The sequence below is a fragment of the Pisolithus orientalis genome, assembly GCF_024613125.1.
Source record: "Pisolithus orientalis strain OTSU chromosome Unknown F5J12scaffold_12, whole genome shotgun sequence".
Lineage (NCBI taxonomy): Eukaryota > Fungi > Basidiomycota > Agaricomycetes > Boletales > Pisolithaceae > Pisolithus > Pisolithus orientalis.
In genome coordinates, this window is record NW_026260793.1 from 351,560 (window position 1) to 368,272 (window position 16,713).

Genomic DNA, 16,713 nt, shown 5'->3' on the forward strand with positions numbered 1-16,713 from the left:
TTTGCTTGTATCATGATTCTTTTCCCTCCAGGATATGTTTGGTGGCCGAAAGCAGTATGGGCTTCTCCAGTGCACTGGACCCATTCAATCACAGTTGTAGGGACATGACCAGAATTGAGGATCCAGTCACAGTACTCCTTATTAAGGTCCTTTACTGAAGACAATTCCAGCCTCATGAGATTCCTCTTTGGCTTTGTTGACCAAGCCCATAAACTCCACAATATATGCTTCAAGCTCTCTTTTCTCTTGTTTGATATCTGACAGATGAAGGATAGCCAGTGCAGTTTGATTGCCAGACTCAAAGGTGGCTTCGAGTCTTTCAACAAAATGTTTGAAGTCATCAAGGTGTATGATGCTTCTGTCAGCAAGCTTGTGCTCATTTTGATAGTTATCAGCGAATGAAACAGCTGCTCCCTTTGTCATATATGTCAAGGCAAAAGAGATCTTTAGCAATTTGGTATTGTAGACATGCTGATTCAAGGCTAGGTAGCCTTCCACTTGGGTGAGCCAAGTTTGAAGCCCTTGATGGCTTCCATCAAATTCACCAGGTCACCCAATGTTAAATTCCCAACTTCCATTGGGAGGCCTATGACAGTGGTCATCATTGTCATCATCAAAATGAGCCTTTCCCTTACTGCCTCCACCAGTGGAAGGCTCTGGGGGATCAACACTGTAAGGAATCCACATTCCTTGGATGCATAAGCCCCTATCATCAACCATTCTGTGACCATCATTACATTCCCAGACCACTCACATCCACCATTGTTCACATGCTACCTTCCCACACCCTCACTCCCTCTTGTACAAAGCTATACCTGTGGCCACTGTGCTTTGGCCACCTCCCTTCCTTCAGACTCCTTCTTTTAACATGGTCTCTGTTCCCCTTTTGTTAGTAGTATACCCTTGGCCTCTGTTCTGGCCTGTCCTGTCTTATGTGTAGGTGCTGTTGTGTGCCCTTTTCCTTACTTGTATTCAGTCTTACTTAGGTTCTGGGTTTGCCCAGACTATAAAGCCCTGTACTTAGGTACAGAATGATACCTTTTGGCACTCGGAAGGTCACCATGAGTTTCTTTTTCACTTTGTCTACACCACACATCTTGCATACTGCTGTGCATGAACTATGTATACCACTTGCACCACTTGCACCACCAGTACAATTCCACAGACCATGCTGTGCATGTCACAAATCACTACTGCTACAAAGTGCTGGGTCTCACTTTCTAGTCTCAACAGTCCAGAACCCCTCGGGATGAGCAATTTGTTCCCTTCATTTTTATTGTTGTTATCTAAGCCATCTAGCTTGTATTATACAGCTACTTGGACTTTTCCTACAACTGGAGCCCACCATGAGGGGTTCTGCTGTTGCTTCCATAAGGTCACTCAGGCACACTGCCAAATGCACTGAACTAGAAAATTTATGCCTTCACTTTTGCAATCTCAACCTGTCAGAAGACTCCAACCTCTTCTGCCCTGTTTCACCTGTAACATCAGATCATGCACAATTACCTGCTGACATTCTGTGGGTACTACCCACAATCACTCCTCCTGATATTTCAGCAGATCAGATATCCATTGCATCAGACCACCTAGATCTCACTGCCCCTGATTTTCCTGGTGGCTTTATCCACTCAACTCCCCAAAGGCCTGAAACCCCACCATCACCTTTAACACCCATCACATCATCTGGTTCATCATCACTGACACCCTCATTTTCCTGTCTCTTTGACACCTCCAAATCTATACCCATACTCTCAGATCCATCCACTACACTGCTGTGACCACTCACTTGGTCACAGACCACCCATCAGTCAGTTAGTAACCCACCTACACTTCCACCAGTCCAGCCATGCACTATACCAACTGCTCTGCATCTGCATCCAATACCCATTCCACCCATTACCAACCCAGCACCACCACCACAGGTTAACCCACCAATGGCTAATCCTCAATTTCAGATGCCACTCTGCAGTACACAAAACTCACCTAAATTTAGTGGAGATTCTCCTGTGCAGCTTCCACACTACCTTGAAGACATCAACTTCCTTGGTACTCTTGCTGCTCTTGATGACCATGGCAAGATAAGAGCTGCAATCCACTATGCTGACCTTGAAGAAGCTGAGGTCTGGCAAACACTTCTGGAAGCTGCACCTGTGGCCAACGACTGGGATGCCTTCATAGTTGCTGTTAAGGGTTTGTACCCTGGCTGTGAAGGTGACAACTGCTACTGCCACACAGACTTGCAGTACCTTGTTGAAGAATATCAGTCTAAGCCCATGCAAAACCAGGACAACCTTGGAGAATACCAGTGGAAATTTGCTAAGATTTCTGCCCTGCTCATTAAAACTAAAAAGCTTGCAGAGATGGAATGGGATTCCATGTTCCTGAATGGCTTCCTGAGGGCAATCACAGATAGTATTCATCATTGACTCTCCATTGTCTGCACCAACCTCCACCCAGATGACCCTTACCCACTTGCAGAAGTCATCAAAGCTGCCAAGTTCCTCTTTGATGGGATCTGCTCTCCATAGTGTGGTACTGATGATGGCTACCATGGCCTCGCCAGCTGTGCCTCCCTCATCAGCTTACATGCTGCAAGTACCACCTGCTGGTACTGTTGTTAAACAGGAGTACAACTTCCAGATGCAGCCTCTGCCACAGCAATGCAGACCCAGCTGTGGTTTCTGTGTGGACCCCAACCACTGGACAAGAATGTGCACACTTGTTGAAATTTATATCCATGCCAGTAAGATCACAAGAGGTACAGACAACTGTCTCTATCTTGTGGACAGAAGCCAAATCCCACACTTCCCTGAATGTAACTCACTGAGAGAGGCTGTTGACCATGTCATGGCTGACAGAGACCAGGTCAGCACACATGCTGTGACTCCTGCTGCTCTGCACAACACAGCTGTGCAAGGCACCACCAACCTTTTCTGCATTGCTCATCCCAAAGTTGACATGCAGTTGGAGATCCTGCCTTCTGCCTTCTTAAACACTGTTGTCAATGAACCTGTTGCAGACTTAGCTGACCCCAACTTCCAAGTGTATGTTGCTCAAGCTTGGGCTACCTACCAAGTGGATAAAGGTAACAAGGGAGCAGTCATTTCCCATGGAAAGAATGCCTGCTTCAACAGAGTTGAAATGACAGCTTGACCTGCAGCACATCCTGCCAACCCTCCACAAGTTGACCCTTGTGCAGCCACTGTTGAAGAGGAAATCATCTCCCCTGGCATTCAAAGTTCACATGCCACTCACCAGGCATCTGAGCCCTCTGCACCTGCACCAATGTCCACCACTGCAAAACCATATGTTCCTCTGGCTAATCCTGCTCCAATGCCTGCATGCAAGGATCCTGTTCCTGCAGCAATTGTTCCATCACAAACACCATACACAGCAGCTTGCAATCAAAACCAGTACCATTACTTGTGCCCTCTCAGAGATGAAGCCATGCCCAAGCATATCATGGAGTGCATACTTGAATCCAGTGTTGCCTTGCCAGTCAAAGAATTATTTGCAGTAGCCCCAGAGTTTCACAAACAGTTCAGAGACATCACCATGGTGAAATGCATCACCACAAACAAGATTGAGGTAATTCGTAGTGATGAGGAGGAGGGAGTACAAGTGAATGAACTGACCAGCTGCAACCCTCAACAAACTGCACATGAATATGGGGACTGTGTTATCTGTGGTGACAACAGTTCCATCATAGCTCACCACACTCTACCACTCTGCTGCATCGAAGCCAAGGTCCCCAGGACTGATGTCACAATCAACTGCATACTAGATTCTGGTTGAGAAATCATCACCATGCCCAGGCATGTTTGGGAAAAGATTGGGCTTCCATTGTGCTGCAATCATCTCATGGCCATGACATCTGCTAATACATCTAAAGACACTACTGTAGGCATACTAGAGAATCTGAAACTCAACTTTGGAGCTGGGCCAGTCATGCTCCAAGTACAGGTAATTGAACATGCCAACTTTGACATGCTGCTCAGTCACCCATTCATCTGCCTTGTGAGTGCAGTAACAAATGACTATCCTGACAGTGGACAGCAGATCACTCTCTGAGACCTGAACAATGGCCACAAGTACACTCTGCCCATGCTGTAAGTGCAGCAAGCACTGCCATAGTCACCAGAGTATAGTCAAATGGGGTTTTTGAGTATTGATGATCCACCAAACAGTTGGGGAGAGCCTACTAAGATGTCCTATTTCCTATTCAGCTGCTGTTATCCATTCCTCAGTCCCACAGTCTCATCTCTAGCCTTCACTTCAATGAACTTCCCTTCACCCATGGCACTTGTGCCACAGAACATACCTGCAGGAATACCCTCACCCACTTTCACTTTCATCTCCTCCACTCAGACCATACTAAACCCCTCTGCTATAGCTGCTTTCAGCAACATTTACCAATTAGATCCTGCAGTTCACACTCTCATCTACAAGCCAGTTACCAAGAAGGTTTGGACAGTACCTGCTCCAATGGTGGAAGAATACCACATTGTGCACAGTCTGCCTCATGATCTGCTCACTGTGAGTCAAAGTGTGGTTTAGTGGTGAAAACCAACCAAAACCAACACAAAAGACAAAAAGAGTGAGTGGTGGCATGCCTATGTGGTACCTAGATGGTAGAACCTGTTCTTTGGGAGGGTTTTTGTGAGCTTCAACACTCAAGGATGAGTGCTGAGGGACATGGGTGCTTCTGATGAAGAGGGAGCAAGAATGCAATAGAAAGCAATAGGGTAGACTGCTGTCAGCCTACAGAAGGATGGATGATGACTTAATTCAATGCTCTGAGCTGCACTGAGCTCAGGGAGGGCTTGGAGCAAAGTATATTGATGATAGACAAGGATAAGTGAAGTAGACGATAGTTAGACCCTTAATAAAGTCTCAACTATCAAAGCTGCTGAATGAATTATTGAGTGATGATAAAATGCAAGCAAGAGGGGCTCTCTGATGTCTCCTTTTTTTGCTATCTAAGTACAGTGATTTATATATAGTACAGGGGTGTTGCCCTTGGAAAACAAGGTGCAAACACTTGGTAAGTGATTGGTAACCAATGAGTAAGGAATGCAAGTGATGGGTAATTGTCTTGGAAAGCATTGGTAAGCATTGGTAAGGATAAGCAAGCCAAAAGGTGAAGGATCAGTAAGCAAAGTCAAAAGATTAGTAAGTATTAGCAATAAGTGAGTCAAAGACAGTCAAAACATCAAAGTATGAGTCAAGTAATGTCAGGAACTGGGAAAGCACACTGGAATTGCATTAGGGGGAGGCTGTGCATGTCACATCTCAAAGAGATTGCTTCTAGGCCAAGGTGGGATGACAGAGAGGCAGCACTGATCTGATGCCAATATAGTACATCCAAAAGTGGACAGGGTGAGTCAGATGTCAACAGGGGTCAAGCTTTGGGGGTCTGTGGGGTGACAGGAGCATAGGGGATGACAACTTTCCCCCCCAAACCATCCTCTCATTGAAGCAAATAAAAACTTCATGAATGAGGCCCTGTTGGAAGAGAGGATGAAGGGGGGGTGTCTTCTGCTGTATCTTGCAACAAGGAGGCAAGATGTGCATCATACTCATCATGGATGCAATCAGGGAGAGTGGAGAACAGTAGATTATACTGTAGCTGTCACAATCTTGGAAGAATGACAGATGAGACTGGTATGAAGATATTGCAGGGAGCAGGGAGGAAGGATCCATATGCTTCTTGGACCAGAGAGACTGAAATGACCACATAAGACCTTTCCAAGCAAATCACAGACCTGAGGTGACCAAAGAACATCCTCCTAGAGGTCATACTGACACAAAGAACATGCTGTCCAAGCTGGATGGGCTGAGAGGGCACTGACAAGGGTGGGATGTACCAGGATGCTTCAGGACAGAAGCTGGTAGGAACTCCTGGTAGATATATGTAGCCATGGTCCCTAGAAAGGGGACAAGTGAAATGATTGATGTGGAGGTGGCCATATCAGAAGAATTAGCAAAATGAGCATCTTTTGGAGGGAGTGCTGTAGAAACATGTGGAGTGTGCAAATCCTTTCCAATTTTGGAAGGTAGGATCATGTGGCTGAGCACTACAAGCAAGTGTGGGAATGGTCTCAGTATCTGCAGAAACAGTGGAGATATGTCAAAAACCAGAATGCTGTACACAGGTGCTTAAGAATTTTAACCAGCACTTAACTTGCTCCCTTTCTTTTTCTTTGGCACTGATGACTTGTTCTTGTGCAAGGGATGACTGCCAACATTTCTGGCTGTCCTTCTTCACAGGAGGGCTATGGTCTTCATCTCCATTCATCAGCTGTATCCATGTCCACCTCACCAAACACCTTTGGTGTGTGACATTGCTGGTCTTCAACCACTTCCTACACATCCACCAGACTTCACTCCAGGCATCTGCTTCACTGCTGAACAGGCTGCAGAGCTTGACCTCAATCCTGCAGACTGGCTTTAGCCAGAAGAGCTCAAACTCATGACTTGGCTCATTTTGGTCCATGAGCCTGCATTTGCTTGGGACATCACAGAGTGTGGACACCTAGATGAATGCTATTTCCCACCTGTAAAGATTCCCACAATCCTGCACATGCCTTGGGTCCAATGCAATATCCCTATCCCAAGCACAATACATGCCCAAGTCATTGATATGATTAAAGATTGCATCAAATCTGGCATGTATGAACCTTCTACCATGGCTTACCACTCCCACTGGTTCTGCATAGTAAAGAAGGATGGAAAGTCTCTTCACCTGGTGCATGACTTACAGCCCCTAAATGCAGTGACCATCTGTGACATGTCCATCCCACCCTTCATAGAACATCTCATGGAATCCTTTGCTGGATATGTGGTGTATGTGATGATAGATCTCTACTCCAGGTATGACCAGCATGCACTTCACATTGATTCCTGTGACCTCACCACCTTTGGTACCCCTCTTGGACCACATTGGCTTACTACTCTGCTGCAAGGTCATGTGAATGTGGTACAGGTATACCAGGGAGATACTGCATTTGTTCTCCAGGATGAGATCCCACATCATACCTTGCCCTTCATAGATGATGTGCCTGTAAAATCTGAGACCACCCACTATCATTGCACAGACAGCTCCTATGAGACTATCCCAGTGAATCCTGGGATTCGGAAATTTATCTGGAATCACTGTCTAGTCATTAACTGCATCCTTCAGCATTTACAGAACATTGGAGCCACTGTCTTGGCAAAGAAGTTTGTGCTTGCCACTCTGTTCACTGTGATTGTTGGCCACAAGTGCACCTTTGAGGGTTGCATTCCTGAAGAAAGCAAAGTGCAGAAGATCCACAACTGGCCCAAGTGCTGCAACCTGACACAGGTTCACAGTTTCCTTGGTGTCTGCAGTGTACTACACATCTTCATCAAAAACTTCACCAAGATCATGCAGCTGCTAGTCACACTCACATGGAAAGACATACCATTCACATGGGATGAACTGCAACCTGCTGCCATGCAACGACTCAAGGATGAAATTGTAAAGTCCCCCACACTCCAAAGGATTGACTATGAGTGTGGTCATGAAGTAATTTTGGCAGTTGACACTTTGGCCATTGCAGTTGGCTACATCCTCTACCAGCTCAGTGACGATGGCAAATGGTACCCTAGTCACTTTGGATCCATCACCCTCAATGAAGTGGAAAGTCACTACTCCCAGGCTAAGCTTGAGTTGTATGGTCTCTTCCATGCATTGTGTGCAGTACATGTATACATCTTCAGTCTCACTAACTTCACTGTGGAGGTAGATGTGAAGTATATTAAGGGTATGATAAATAACCCAGATCTGCAGCCTAATGTGATGATCAATTGGTGGATTGCTGGTGTCCTCCTCTTCTTGTTCAAACTCATCCACATTCCTGTGGACAGGCATGCTGGTCCTGACAGCTTGTCCTGCTGTCTGTGGTCAGAACTCAACCTGCCTGAGGATGACAACCACAAGGATTGGCTAGACCATTTTTACTCATTCTCTACAGAAACCATCAATGACAGCCCACCTCCTACATCTCTTTCCAATCAAGATCATCATTCCTTACTGCCACCCACTTACCATCAGGCATGCCTCCCACTGCCTGCATCCTTCTATCTCTCATTCTCTGCAACTGCCCATACTGATGACCCTGCCATCCTGCAGTCCATGAAAGCTCAGGCACATGAGGCAAAGATAGAAATGATCTGCGCATTCTGTGCGACCCATGAGCAACCTCCTGACCTTACTGATGTGCAGTACTCATCTTTCTTTAATTTGGCCAGCTGCTTCTTCCTCCTGGATGGCAACCTATGGTGTAGGGAACCACACAGATAGTACCAGCTAGCTGTCAACAAGTCCAAGTGGTATCACCTCATCAAGGAAGTGCATGACAACCTCAGACACAAAGGTGTCTTCACGGTCTGCATGCACCTTCTCCTCCACTTTTGGTGGCCTCTTCATGTTGAGGATGTGAAGTGGTATGTTCACACTTGTCATGAATGTCAGATCTGCCAGATGCAGAAGCTTCATATCCCTCCCACTGTGCCCATGATAGGGGGCCTGTTTCATAAAGCTCACATTGACATGATGCTGATGACCAAAGCCAGTGGCTACTGCTACATAGTACAGGCTCATTGCATGCTCACCTCATATCCTGAATGGCACATGTTGTGTGCAGAAAATAGTACCATGCTTGTGTCCTTTGTCTTCAAGAACATTCTATGCTGCTGGGGTCTGCTTGCCAAGATTGTCACTGACAAGGGTCCCACATTCATCCAAGCCTTAGATGCCCTAGCCATGCAGTATCATATCCATCACATCTGTATCTCTCCTTACAACTCTCAGGCTAATGGTATTGTAGAGCATTGCCACTATGATGTGCACAAGGCTATCATGAAGAGCTGTGAGAATGATGACTGCCACTGGCACACCATTACACACTCTGTGTTCTGGGCCAAGTGAGTCACCATCTTGAAGTCCACAGGCCTATCCCCCTACTTCATGGTACATGGTGTCAAGCCACTGTTCCTGTTTGACCTTGCTGAGGCTACATTCCTCCTACCCCTATCCCATGATGATGTGACACTGCCAACTACCACAGAACTGATCACATGGTGCATGTGCCAGTTACAGAAGCATCAGGATGACCTGGACCAGGTCCACAATAATGTCCTCTGCACATGTTTCCAGTCTATCCAGCAGTTCGAAGCTGCCTTTCAGCACCACATTAAAGACCATGACTTTGCTCCTGGCACCCTCATGCTCATTTGCAACTCCTGTGTAGAGAAAGAACTGAACTGGAAGACAAAGCCATGGTACACTGACCCCATGGTCATCCTTCATTGGACCACTGGGGGTTTGTACCTGCTGGCTGAGTTGGATGGCTCTATCTCTAGACTCTGCTTTGCTGCATTCCACCTACTTCCCTACCACCATGTGGCAAAGCTATTTATGTCCTCCATGCCACATGGCTGACCAGGGATGGTCAGCATCAAAGTCCCCCACAGGTGTAAGGAATCTGCATTCCTTGGACACATAAGCCCCTATCATCAACCATTCCATGACCATCATTACATTCCCAGACCACTCACATCCACCATTGTTTGCATGCTATCTTCCCATGCCCTCACTCCCTCTTGTTCAAAGCTATACCCATAGCTGCTGTGCTTTGGCCACCTCCCTTCCTTTGAACTCCTTCTTTTAACACAGTCTCTGTTCCCCTTTTGTTAGTAGTATACCCTTGGCCTCTGTTCTGGCCTGCCCTGTCTTATGTGTAGGCACTGTCATGTGCCCTTTTCCTTACTTGTATTCAGTCTTACTTAGGTTCTGAGTTTGCCCAGACTATAAAGCCCTGTACTTAGGTACAGAATGATACCTTTTGGCACTTGGAAGGTCACCACAAGTTACCTTTTCACTTTGCCTACACTGCACATCTTGCATACTGCTGCACATGAACTGCATATACTGCTTGCACTGCCAGCACCATTCCATGGACCACACCACCCACATCATGAATCACTACTGCTACAAAGCACTGGGTCTCACCTTCTAGTCTCAACAGTCCAGAACCCCTTGGGACAAGCAATTCATTCCCTTCATTTTTATTGTTGTTATCTAAGCCATCTAGCTCATATTATACAGCTACTTGGACTTTTCCTACAACATGCTTACCATAGTTGATGCAATACCAGTGTCATAATGCTTCATCAGTGGGTGGCCCTTGAGGGAATGGATCTTGTGAAATTATAGACCAATGGAAATTCTCCATCAAATGATGCCATTCATCCTCCAACCTCTGTTCCACCTCCACCTCAGAGTATTGATGAGGGGGCATTTCCAGAACAGATTCTCCATGACCCTCGGTCATGGACATACTTCCTAATGCTTCTTCTTGTTCTTCCTTGAGGACTGATCTGAAAGAAGTATCAGACTTCTGATCATCTTCTTCTTCTGAACTAAGCATGACTTCAGTTTCTTGGAACCAACTGAGATATGATAAACAGGGGTTTGTGGCTGTGGCTGAAGGTCCTGGTTGACATAAGGGAGGTAAAGGAGGATTTACTCTGAGACCTTTACATATGGGTGGTCTAGCAGGAACTGGGGGTTTGGGCCTTTGTTGGTTAGACACTTTAACAGATAGTGACAATGAAGGCTGAGGGAGGACTTATTCCTTGAAAGAAACCTGTCAGCAAAAGTGGTGTTGGATGAGTGACTTTACACATAGGGAGACACAAGTCTGAGCTCAAGGGAGGTGATCTATTAAAGCCTAATGGCTGCCTGTAGAGTGGTAAAATTGGTTGAGGGTAGAGGGGTGTCTTTCTGTGTTCGTTACATGGTGGAAGACATGAGGCAAGTCAGATTTTTTTTGTGAAGGGAGACCAACAAGCCTTTAGAAAAGTTCTGTGAGGAGTAAAAGCAGGTTTTGTTGAAGTTCAGTAAACCAAGGACAAGTTGCCTCTCAAGAAGAGGGTAATGAGTCCAATAAAAGCTGCATTGAGTTTTTCATTTTGTTATGCCTGGGTTGAGTGACTTTGTCAAATGGACTAGTCATGAGTGATGTGAGGGGGAGTCTATGGGCCAAACTTGTCATAACCCCTATGGCTCAGTTATTGTGAAAGTCCAACAGAGGTTTGCTCCACTGGTGAGTTGTTTTGGGATCACAATGGGGAGGGAACAAGCACAAAAGCAAAGGGATGAAGCTGAGTTGCAAGCTATCAAAAAACTGAGGATACAGAGTACAGTACAGCTGTATAAATACCTCAGGACATGAGTACCATACAGGTCATGCCAAGGCAATGGTAAGTATCCACAGCAGTAAACAATGAAATAGAAAAGAGTCATATGGTGTCACATGATGGGGATAGTCAAGGGGACAAAGGCTAGACTGGCTGTGCAATCAATGCACAGCAAGGAGCCAGACACTGGAGCAAGAAAGAGACATGTGAACAATATAAACAAGTCAGAGATAAAATACAAAATAGTCCACAGTATCAGAGAGGGTGGTGGAAAACTGGATCTCTATGGATCCACAGCATCAGAGGGTAACAGAAATACCACAACTGCCAGAGATCTGAGCTGTCCCTCAAGCATGGACAAGGCTAGTATGACAACAGTTATGAGGGATGCAACAAGGCATGTGATGCACATGACCATGAGATGTTGAAAACAGAAAGACCCCTGATGTGGGTGTAACACACATCTGATCATTGCTGTGCAAAACAAGTGCTCAATCATCAACTGGACTTCCAAGAACAAAAGTCACTCATTGAGGAAGTTGTTGAGTCAGCTGGTCACCTATGTATCTTCCTTCCCAAGTTTCACTGTGAACTGAACTTTATTGAGTACTTCTGGGGAGCTACAAAATGGTATCTGCACAGTCATTGCAACTATACATTCACTTCACTTCAGATAAACATGCCACAAGCTTTGGCATCAGTTGATGTTCACACCATTTGGAAATGGGAACATCAGACAAAGTGGTGGATGGAGGCTTATAGAACTGGACTGGGAGCATGGGATGCACAATTTCAGGTGCAAGCATTCAGCTCGAGGTGATACAAGTCACACTGGCAAAAGCAGTGGAGGGTCATTAACCATATATGGTACTTGAAAAGGGTCACCTTCCTAATTAGATTGTTCACATGCCACAGTGCAAATTTGGTCAAGGTAGAAATTTATAAACTTCTTCATTTTTTTGATAATCAAAAATTGGGTTAGTGGAGTTGTTCTAATGATCAATTAGGGTGTTTTCACTAAGCAACGAAGGCATACATCAAGATTTGTGTGTGCCATAACATTTGTACAAAAGTAGTGGTGATTAGGTGAAGTGCACCATACATCCCCCTGGACATCCTCAACGGTCCTTATCACTGCATCAACTTTCCATCTGTCTGTCGAGCAGAGATGACAGTCGGGGAAGAGTGGCCGACCTAGAGGAGGCTGTGACGCTCGGACGTGCTGCACTAGAGCTCCGTCCATAAGGGCATCCCGATCGTGGCAATTGTCTCAGTAGTCTCGGCACCGCCCTCAGGAAGAAGTTCCAGAAACAAGCGAACATCGTCGAGTTGGATGAAGCGATTGAGCTGCACCATGCAGCTTTGCAACTCCGTCCCGCTGGACATCCTCAACGGTCTTCATCGCTCCACAGCCTTGCTCTCTGTCTTTCAGATAGATATGACAATCAGAGGGTAGTTGCTGGCTCGAGGGAAACTGCGGCGCTTGGCCAGGTAGCACCGGCATTCCGTCCACCGGGGCAACCTGACCGTGACCCAGCTGATCTGGACGAGGCTATTGTGCTCGAGCAAGAAGCCGCGCAGCTACTTACACCCGGAGACCCTAGTCACGACATATCTCGGCGGTGTCTCACGACCTATCTCCAAGTGAAGACCAGGTCACAAGTTGCTACACCACCCTCCAATACCTCACTTGCCATCCACTGTGACATTAAGGAAATCATCCATAATATTGCGTTTGAAACCCTCAAAGCCACCCCGCCCAGGCTGCTCCACACGCTTACTGGTGTCCTATGCAATCGGGATGCACAGATATTCCATTTTATGGCCAGTCAGCAATACAATCAACTGCTGTCTTCGTGTATAACTTGCAACCGGGATGAGCGAATGAACCTTATCCATACTGAAGTCTCAAGATACTTCCGGTTCGTCACACTTTCTCACCGCTGAGGCGAAGGCGAGCCATCATTGCGCGACATCGAGGGCCGCCGGATATATGGTATGTCAGGAAGGCGGGGCTTGAGAAAGCTCCAGGCCTTTTGTACTGCCGCCTGCGAGCTGGATTACCTATGGGCATGGAGTGACACGTGCTGCATAGACAAAGGTAGCAGCGCCGAGTTTCAGGAAGCGATAGGATCAATGTTCGCGTGGTATCGACACTCCTTCCTGACCATTGTCTACCTTTCTGACGTTCCCGATACCTCTACACCCAGACGTGGTCACTCTACAAGAATCTCACGTCTTCAAACCATAAAGCCGATGCAGCTATACTGGAAGAGCTGGAGAGGGAAACCGGAATAGAATCCCCGTTCCTCACCAATTTTTCTCCGGTGTGAATGATGCACGTTCGAGGCTGCAATGGTCATCGTTGCGTCGTACCACCCGACCTGAGGATATCACTTATTCACTTTTCGGGATCTGTAATATCCACCTACCGGTCCTGTATGGTGAATCTGCCGAGAATGCGCTTGGCCGTCTCCTGGCCGAACTCATATCGCAGTCTGGGGACATCTCGATCCTGGATCAGTGACCATGGTTGATTCCGGTGGCGCAGCAATGGATGTTTCCACGCCACAATTAGGTAATCGTCATTCGACTCGAATCAGCCAATGCCTCGCTGCAGTCAGCGGACAGCTCGACATCTACGGCACTCGGTGCGTTCGTCCACTTCCATCCTCATCGAAATAAACCTGATTCATGATACCAATCAAATGTTAAAGATCTGATGCCTTGGGTCATGGAAGACGTCCGCAAAGCACAGCAATGCGAGGCAGACAACATGCTCGAGTGCATATTGAGCCGAGCTTCGAACTCGCCAGGTGACCGTATCGACTTGGAGAACCGTCCCGTATTAAAGAAATGCATGAATGCAGTTCTGCCCATATGTAATGGGCAATCTCAAGGTAAGGAACCGAGACACCCGGCCTCGAAGATCAAGGAGACTCTCAAAGAGTAGTAAGTTTCGTGACTTGCATGCCGGTGTTGATGTCAGCGTTCTTTGCTAATGTCTTGTACCAGCGCGTCGTGTAAACAGGAGGATGGCTTGTACCGGCCCTTCGTCGTGGCGTCCAACATCGCTCTCGCGCACCTGAAAGAGCTGAAGATCGATGGTATGCGTGTAAAGGAGAGCGAGAAAGTACAGATGTTCTTTCAGCGCAACGATCCAAAGGTCATCCATCAAGATCACGCAGAGGATAAGTCCATACGCAAACCAGATGTCATCGTTTGTCCATTCGTGAACGACGCCGAATATTTTAAAAAAAGCTAGATCCAGCAGCTGGGACGAGCATATATCGGCGATAGGTCAAGGTAAGACACTCGCAGCAAGGTCGTGGAACGATGTGCTCGGCGTCTTCGAGTTCAAGCGAGCCAAGTCGGGAATGAAGCCTCCTCCCGATGAATGCTCCGTGTCAGAGTACCGAGCTTCCCAACTAAAGTTTTTGAAGATTGGCAAGGACGAAAATGAACTGGAAGAAACAGAGCCGCAAGTGGCTTCTGTTGCCGAGCGAGCGATACTCTCAAAGCCGGTTGACGGTAAGTAATGGAACTACACTGTCCAGTCAGGTTTAACATGCGGCCAATAGTACGCAGATCACCTCGCATCAACCTTCCAGGAGGCGCTGGAATGGCATCCAGGAAACGCACGGCGGGGGCCGAACCTGAGCCTCGCTCGAGCAGGCGACCTAGGGCGCACGTAACAATTCAGACAGCGCTGTACGCTGCTGAGATGCAGACCGCCAATATTGCGGGGAAGCATGCCCTCAATTGCATTGTCATAGGTGCGTATTTTTTCTCGCTAGTGAGCGGATTGCGCTGGACACCTTTCAGGCGACGACATTTGGATTTGGTATTACGACCACCAAGGCCTCATCAGCGTGGCAGGGTTCAATTTTGTTCAAGATCTCCCTCGCTTTCTGGTGTTGTTATACGCTCTCCAGCGATTCAATTTGGAGGACTGGGGTCGAAACACAGACTTTGAACCGCAGCTCGAAGGCGACCGCGTCAAGTCCTACATCCTCGAGGTCGATGGATACACACTGGAACTTTACAGGAAGAGTGACCCCCACATGGTGTTGGCAGGACGTGGGACTAATGTTATGGACGTCACCTGCGAAGGCCTAATGCCGGGCAATTCGAAGGAAAAGGCCGACGAGCTGGCGGCGAAAATTTACTGGGCGGAGGAGGCACGAGTCCCAGAGGAATGTATTTTGCGCCGCGTCATGGCAATTGCGGATCCCACCGTCAGAGGACATGTGCCGGATTTGTGCTTTGCGAAGAGGTTTCCGGTTTCCACATCTACAATTAGGGAGGCTCTTGGCCTCGAGAACCCTGACAAAGGCAGCAAGACGCTCGTCCTGCTCGTATCAAAGAAGCTTTCGCCAGTCTACGAGCTCCCAGGTGACGAAATGTTCGACACATGGCGGCAGTGCGTTTTGTGTAAGCTCCGCTTTGTTTTTGCAGTGTCTTGGTTCTGACAGTCATTCTATTCTAGGTCACTATACTCTCTGGAGCAAGGGGATCCATCATCGTGACGTGAGCCACTCAAACCTGATGTACTATAGGGATGGCAGCAAGGTGATGGGCGTCTTAAATGATTACGACCTTTCGTCTTTAACAGATTTTGACAACCCGATGGGTGACGAGCGGACTGGAACAATGCCGTTCATGGCAATCGATCTCCTCGAGAAAGAGGGCCTGGATGGCAAAGTGGAGCACCTATACCGCCGTGATATGGAATCGTTCGTCTACATATTCATCTGGATTTCCCTGCAGTACAAGAACGGCATCTCGCTGAAGCCAGGACCCCTGGATTCATGGACCAAAGTCGATGCCCGTGGATGTTCGGAGAAGAAGAGCCATTTCCTGGCTCTCCATGAAGTGCCTGAAGACGTCGACAACTACGATCTTGTGATGGATCTCATGATCTTCCTTGCGCAGAGACTCAACGCTCATAATCATCGCAAGGCAACTGAAAAAGCTGCTCGACGACGGCTGGCAGATGCACGTTCTTCAGATGCTGTTAAAGCCACTGCACAGAACACACTCAACACACTCGGAGACCTTCGGGAGGAAGAAGACGAGGAGGTGTATAAAGCATTTTTATTGGAGATTCCATCAGTAAATTGATAAATGCCAGGCTTCCCACCGTAACATAGAATTTGGCTGTATCACCATTGTTACCCTTATAAATGTATGCTGCATGTGCAAGACCTCAAGATATACAGTAATGGACTGGCACTTGTGCCACCCACCAGCAATTGTGTCAGCATGAAATACAACACCACACACATGAAAACATCTGTATAGTGTATGTAGCAATGATATATTATAGTAAGGAGCAATGTTATACAAAGAAATGGAATGTTTTATTGCAGGATGTTTCACAATGCTCAAATCAAAGTGTAAAATCTGCAGTTTTTTGAGTATATCACTGGTGGGTGTACCAGCACTTGTCACACTACTCTGGAATTATCATATGTTGTTCATTAC

At 47.0% G+C, this 16,713-nt stretch overlaps 2 protein-coding genes across 2 annotated transcripts; both read left to right on the top strand.

Moving 5' to 3' along the window:
• Nucleotides 1-11,776: 11,776 nt before the first annotated feature.
• F5J12DRAFT_720152 (uncharacterized protein) lies at nt 11,777-12,046 on the top strand (the record flags this gene model as incomplete). Its single annotated transcript, XM_051741219.1, has 1 exon — nt 11,777-12,046. A coding segment is annotated over one exon (270 nt), but the record flags the coding sequence as incomplete, so codon positions are not given.
• A 2,595-nt stretch (nt 12,047-14,641) lies between these two features.
• F5J12DRAFT_65792 (uncharacterized protein) lies at nt 14,642-16,445 on the top strand. The gene is made up of 4 exons (XM_051740203.1): nt 14,642-14,757; nt 14,815-15,002; nt 15,052-15,660; nt 15,716-16,445. Exons 2-4 carry the CDS (start codon nt 14,849-14,851, stop codon nt 16,348-16,350), a joined length of 1,398 nt encoding a protein of 465 aa, XP_051600456.1. The 5' UTR covers nt 14,642-14,757; nt 14,815-14,848; the 3' UTR covers nt 16,351-16,445.
• Nucleotides 16,446-16,713: the final 268 nt, after the last annotated feature.

Coding starts and splice junctions, on each gene's coding strand:
- F5J12DRAFT_65792 (XM_051740203.1), top strand. CDS start 14,849: ATGGCATCCAGGAAACGCACGGCGGGGGCCGAACCTGAGCCTCGCTCG. Junction 15,003..15,051: donor CCTCAATTGCATTGTCATAG/GTGCGTATTTTT, acceptor GACACCTTTCAG/GCGACGACATTTGGATTTGG. Junction 15,661..15,715: donor ATGGCGGCAGTGCGTTTTGT/GTAAGCTCCGCT, acceptor ATTCTATTCTAG/GTCACTATACTCTCTGGAGC.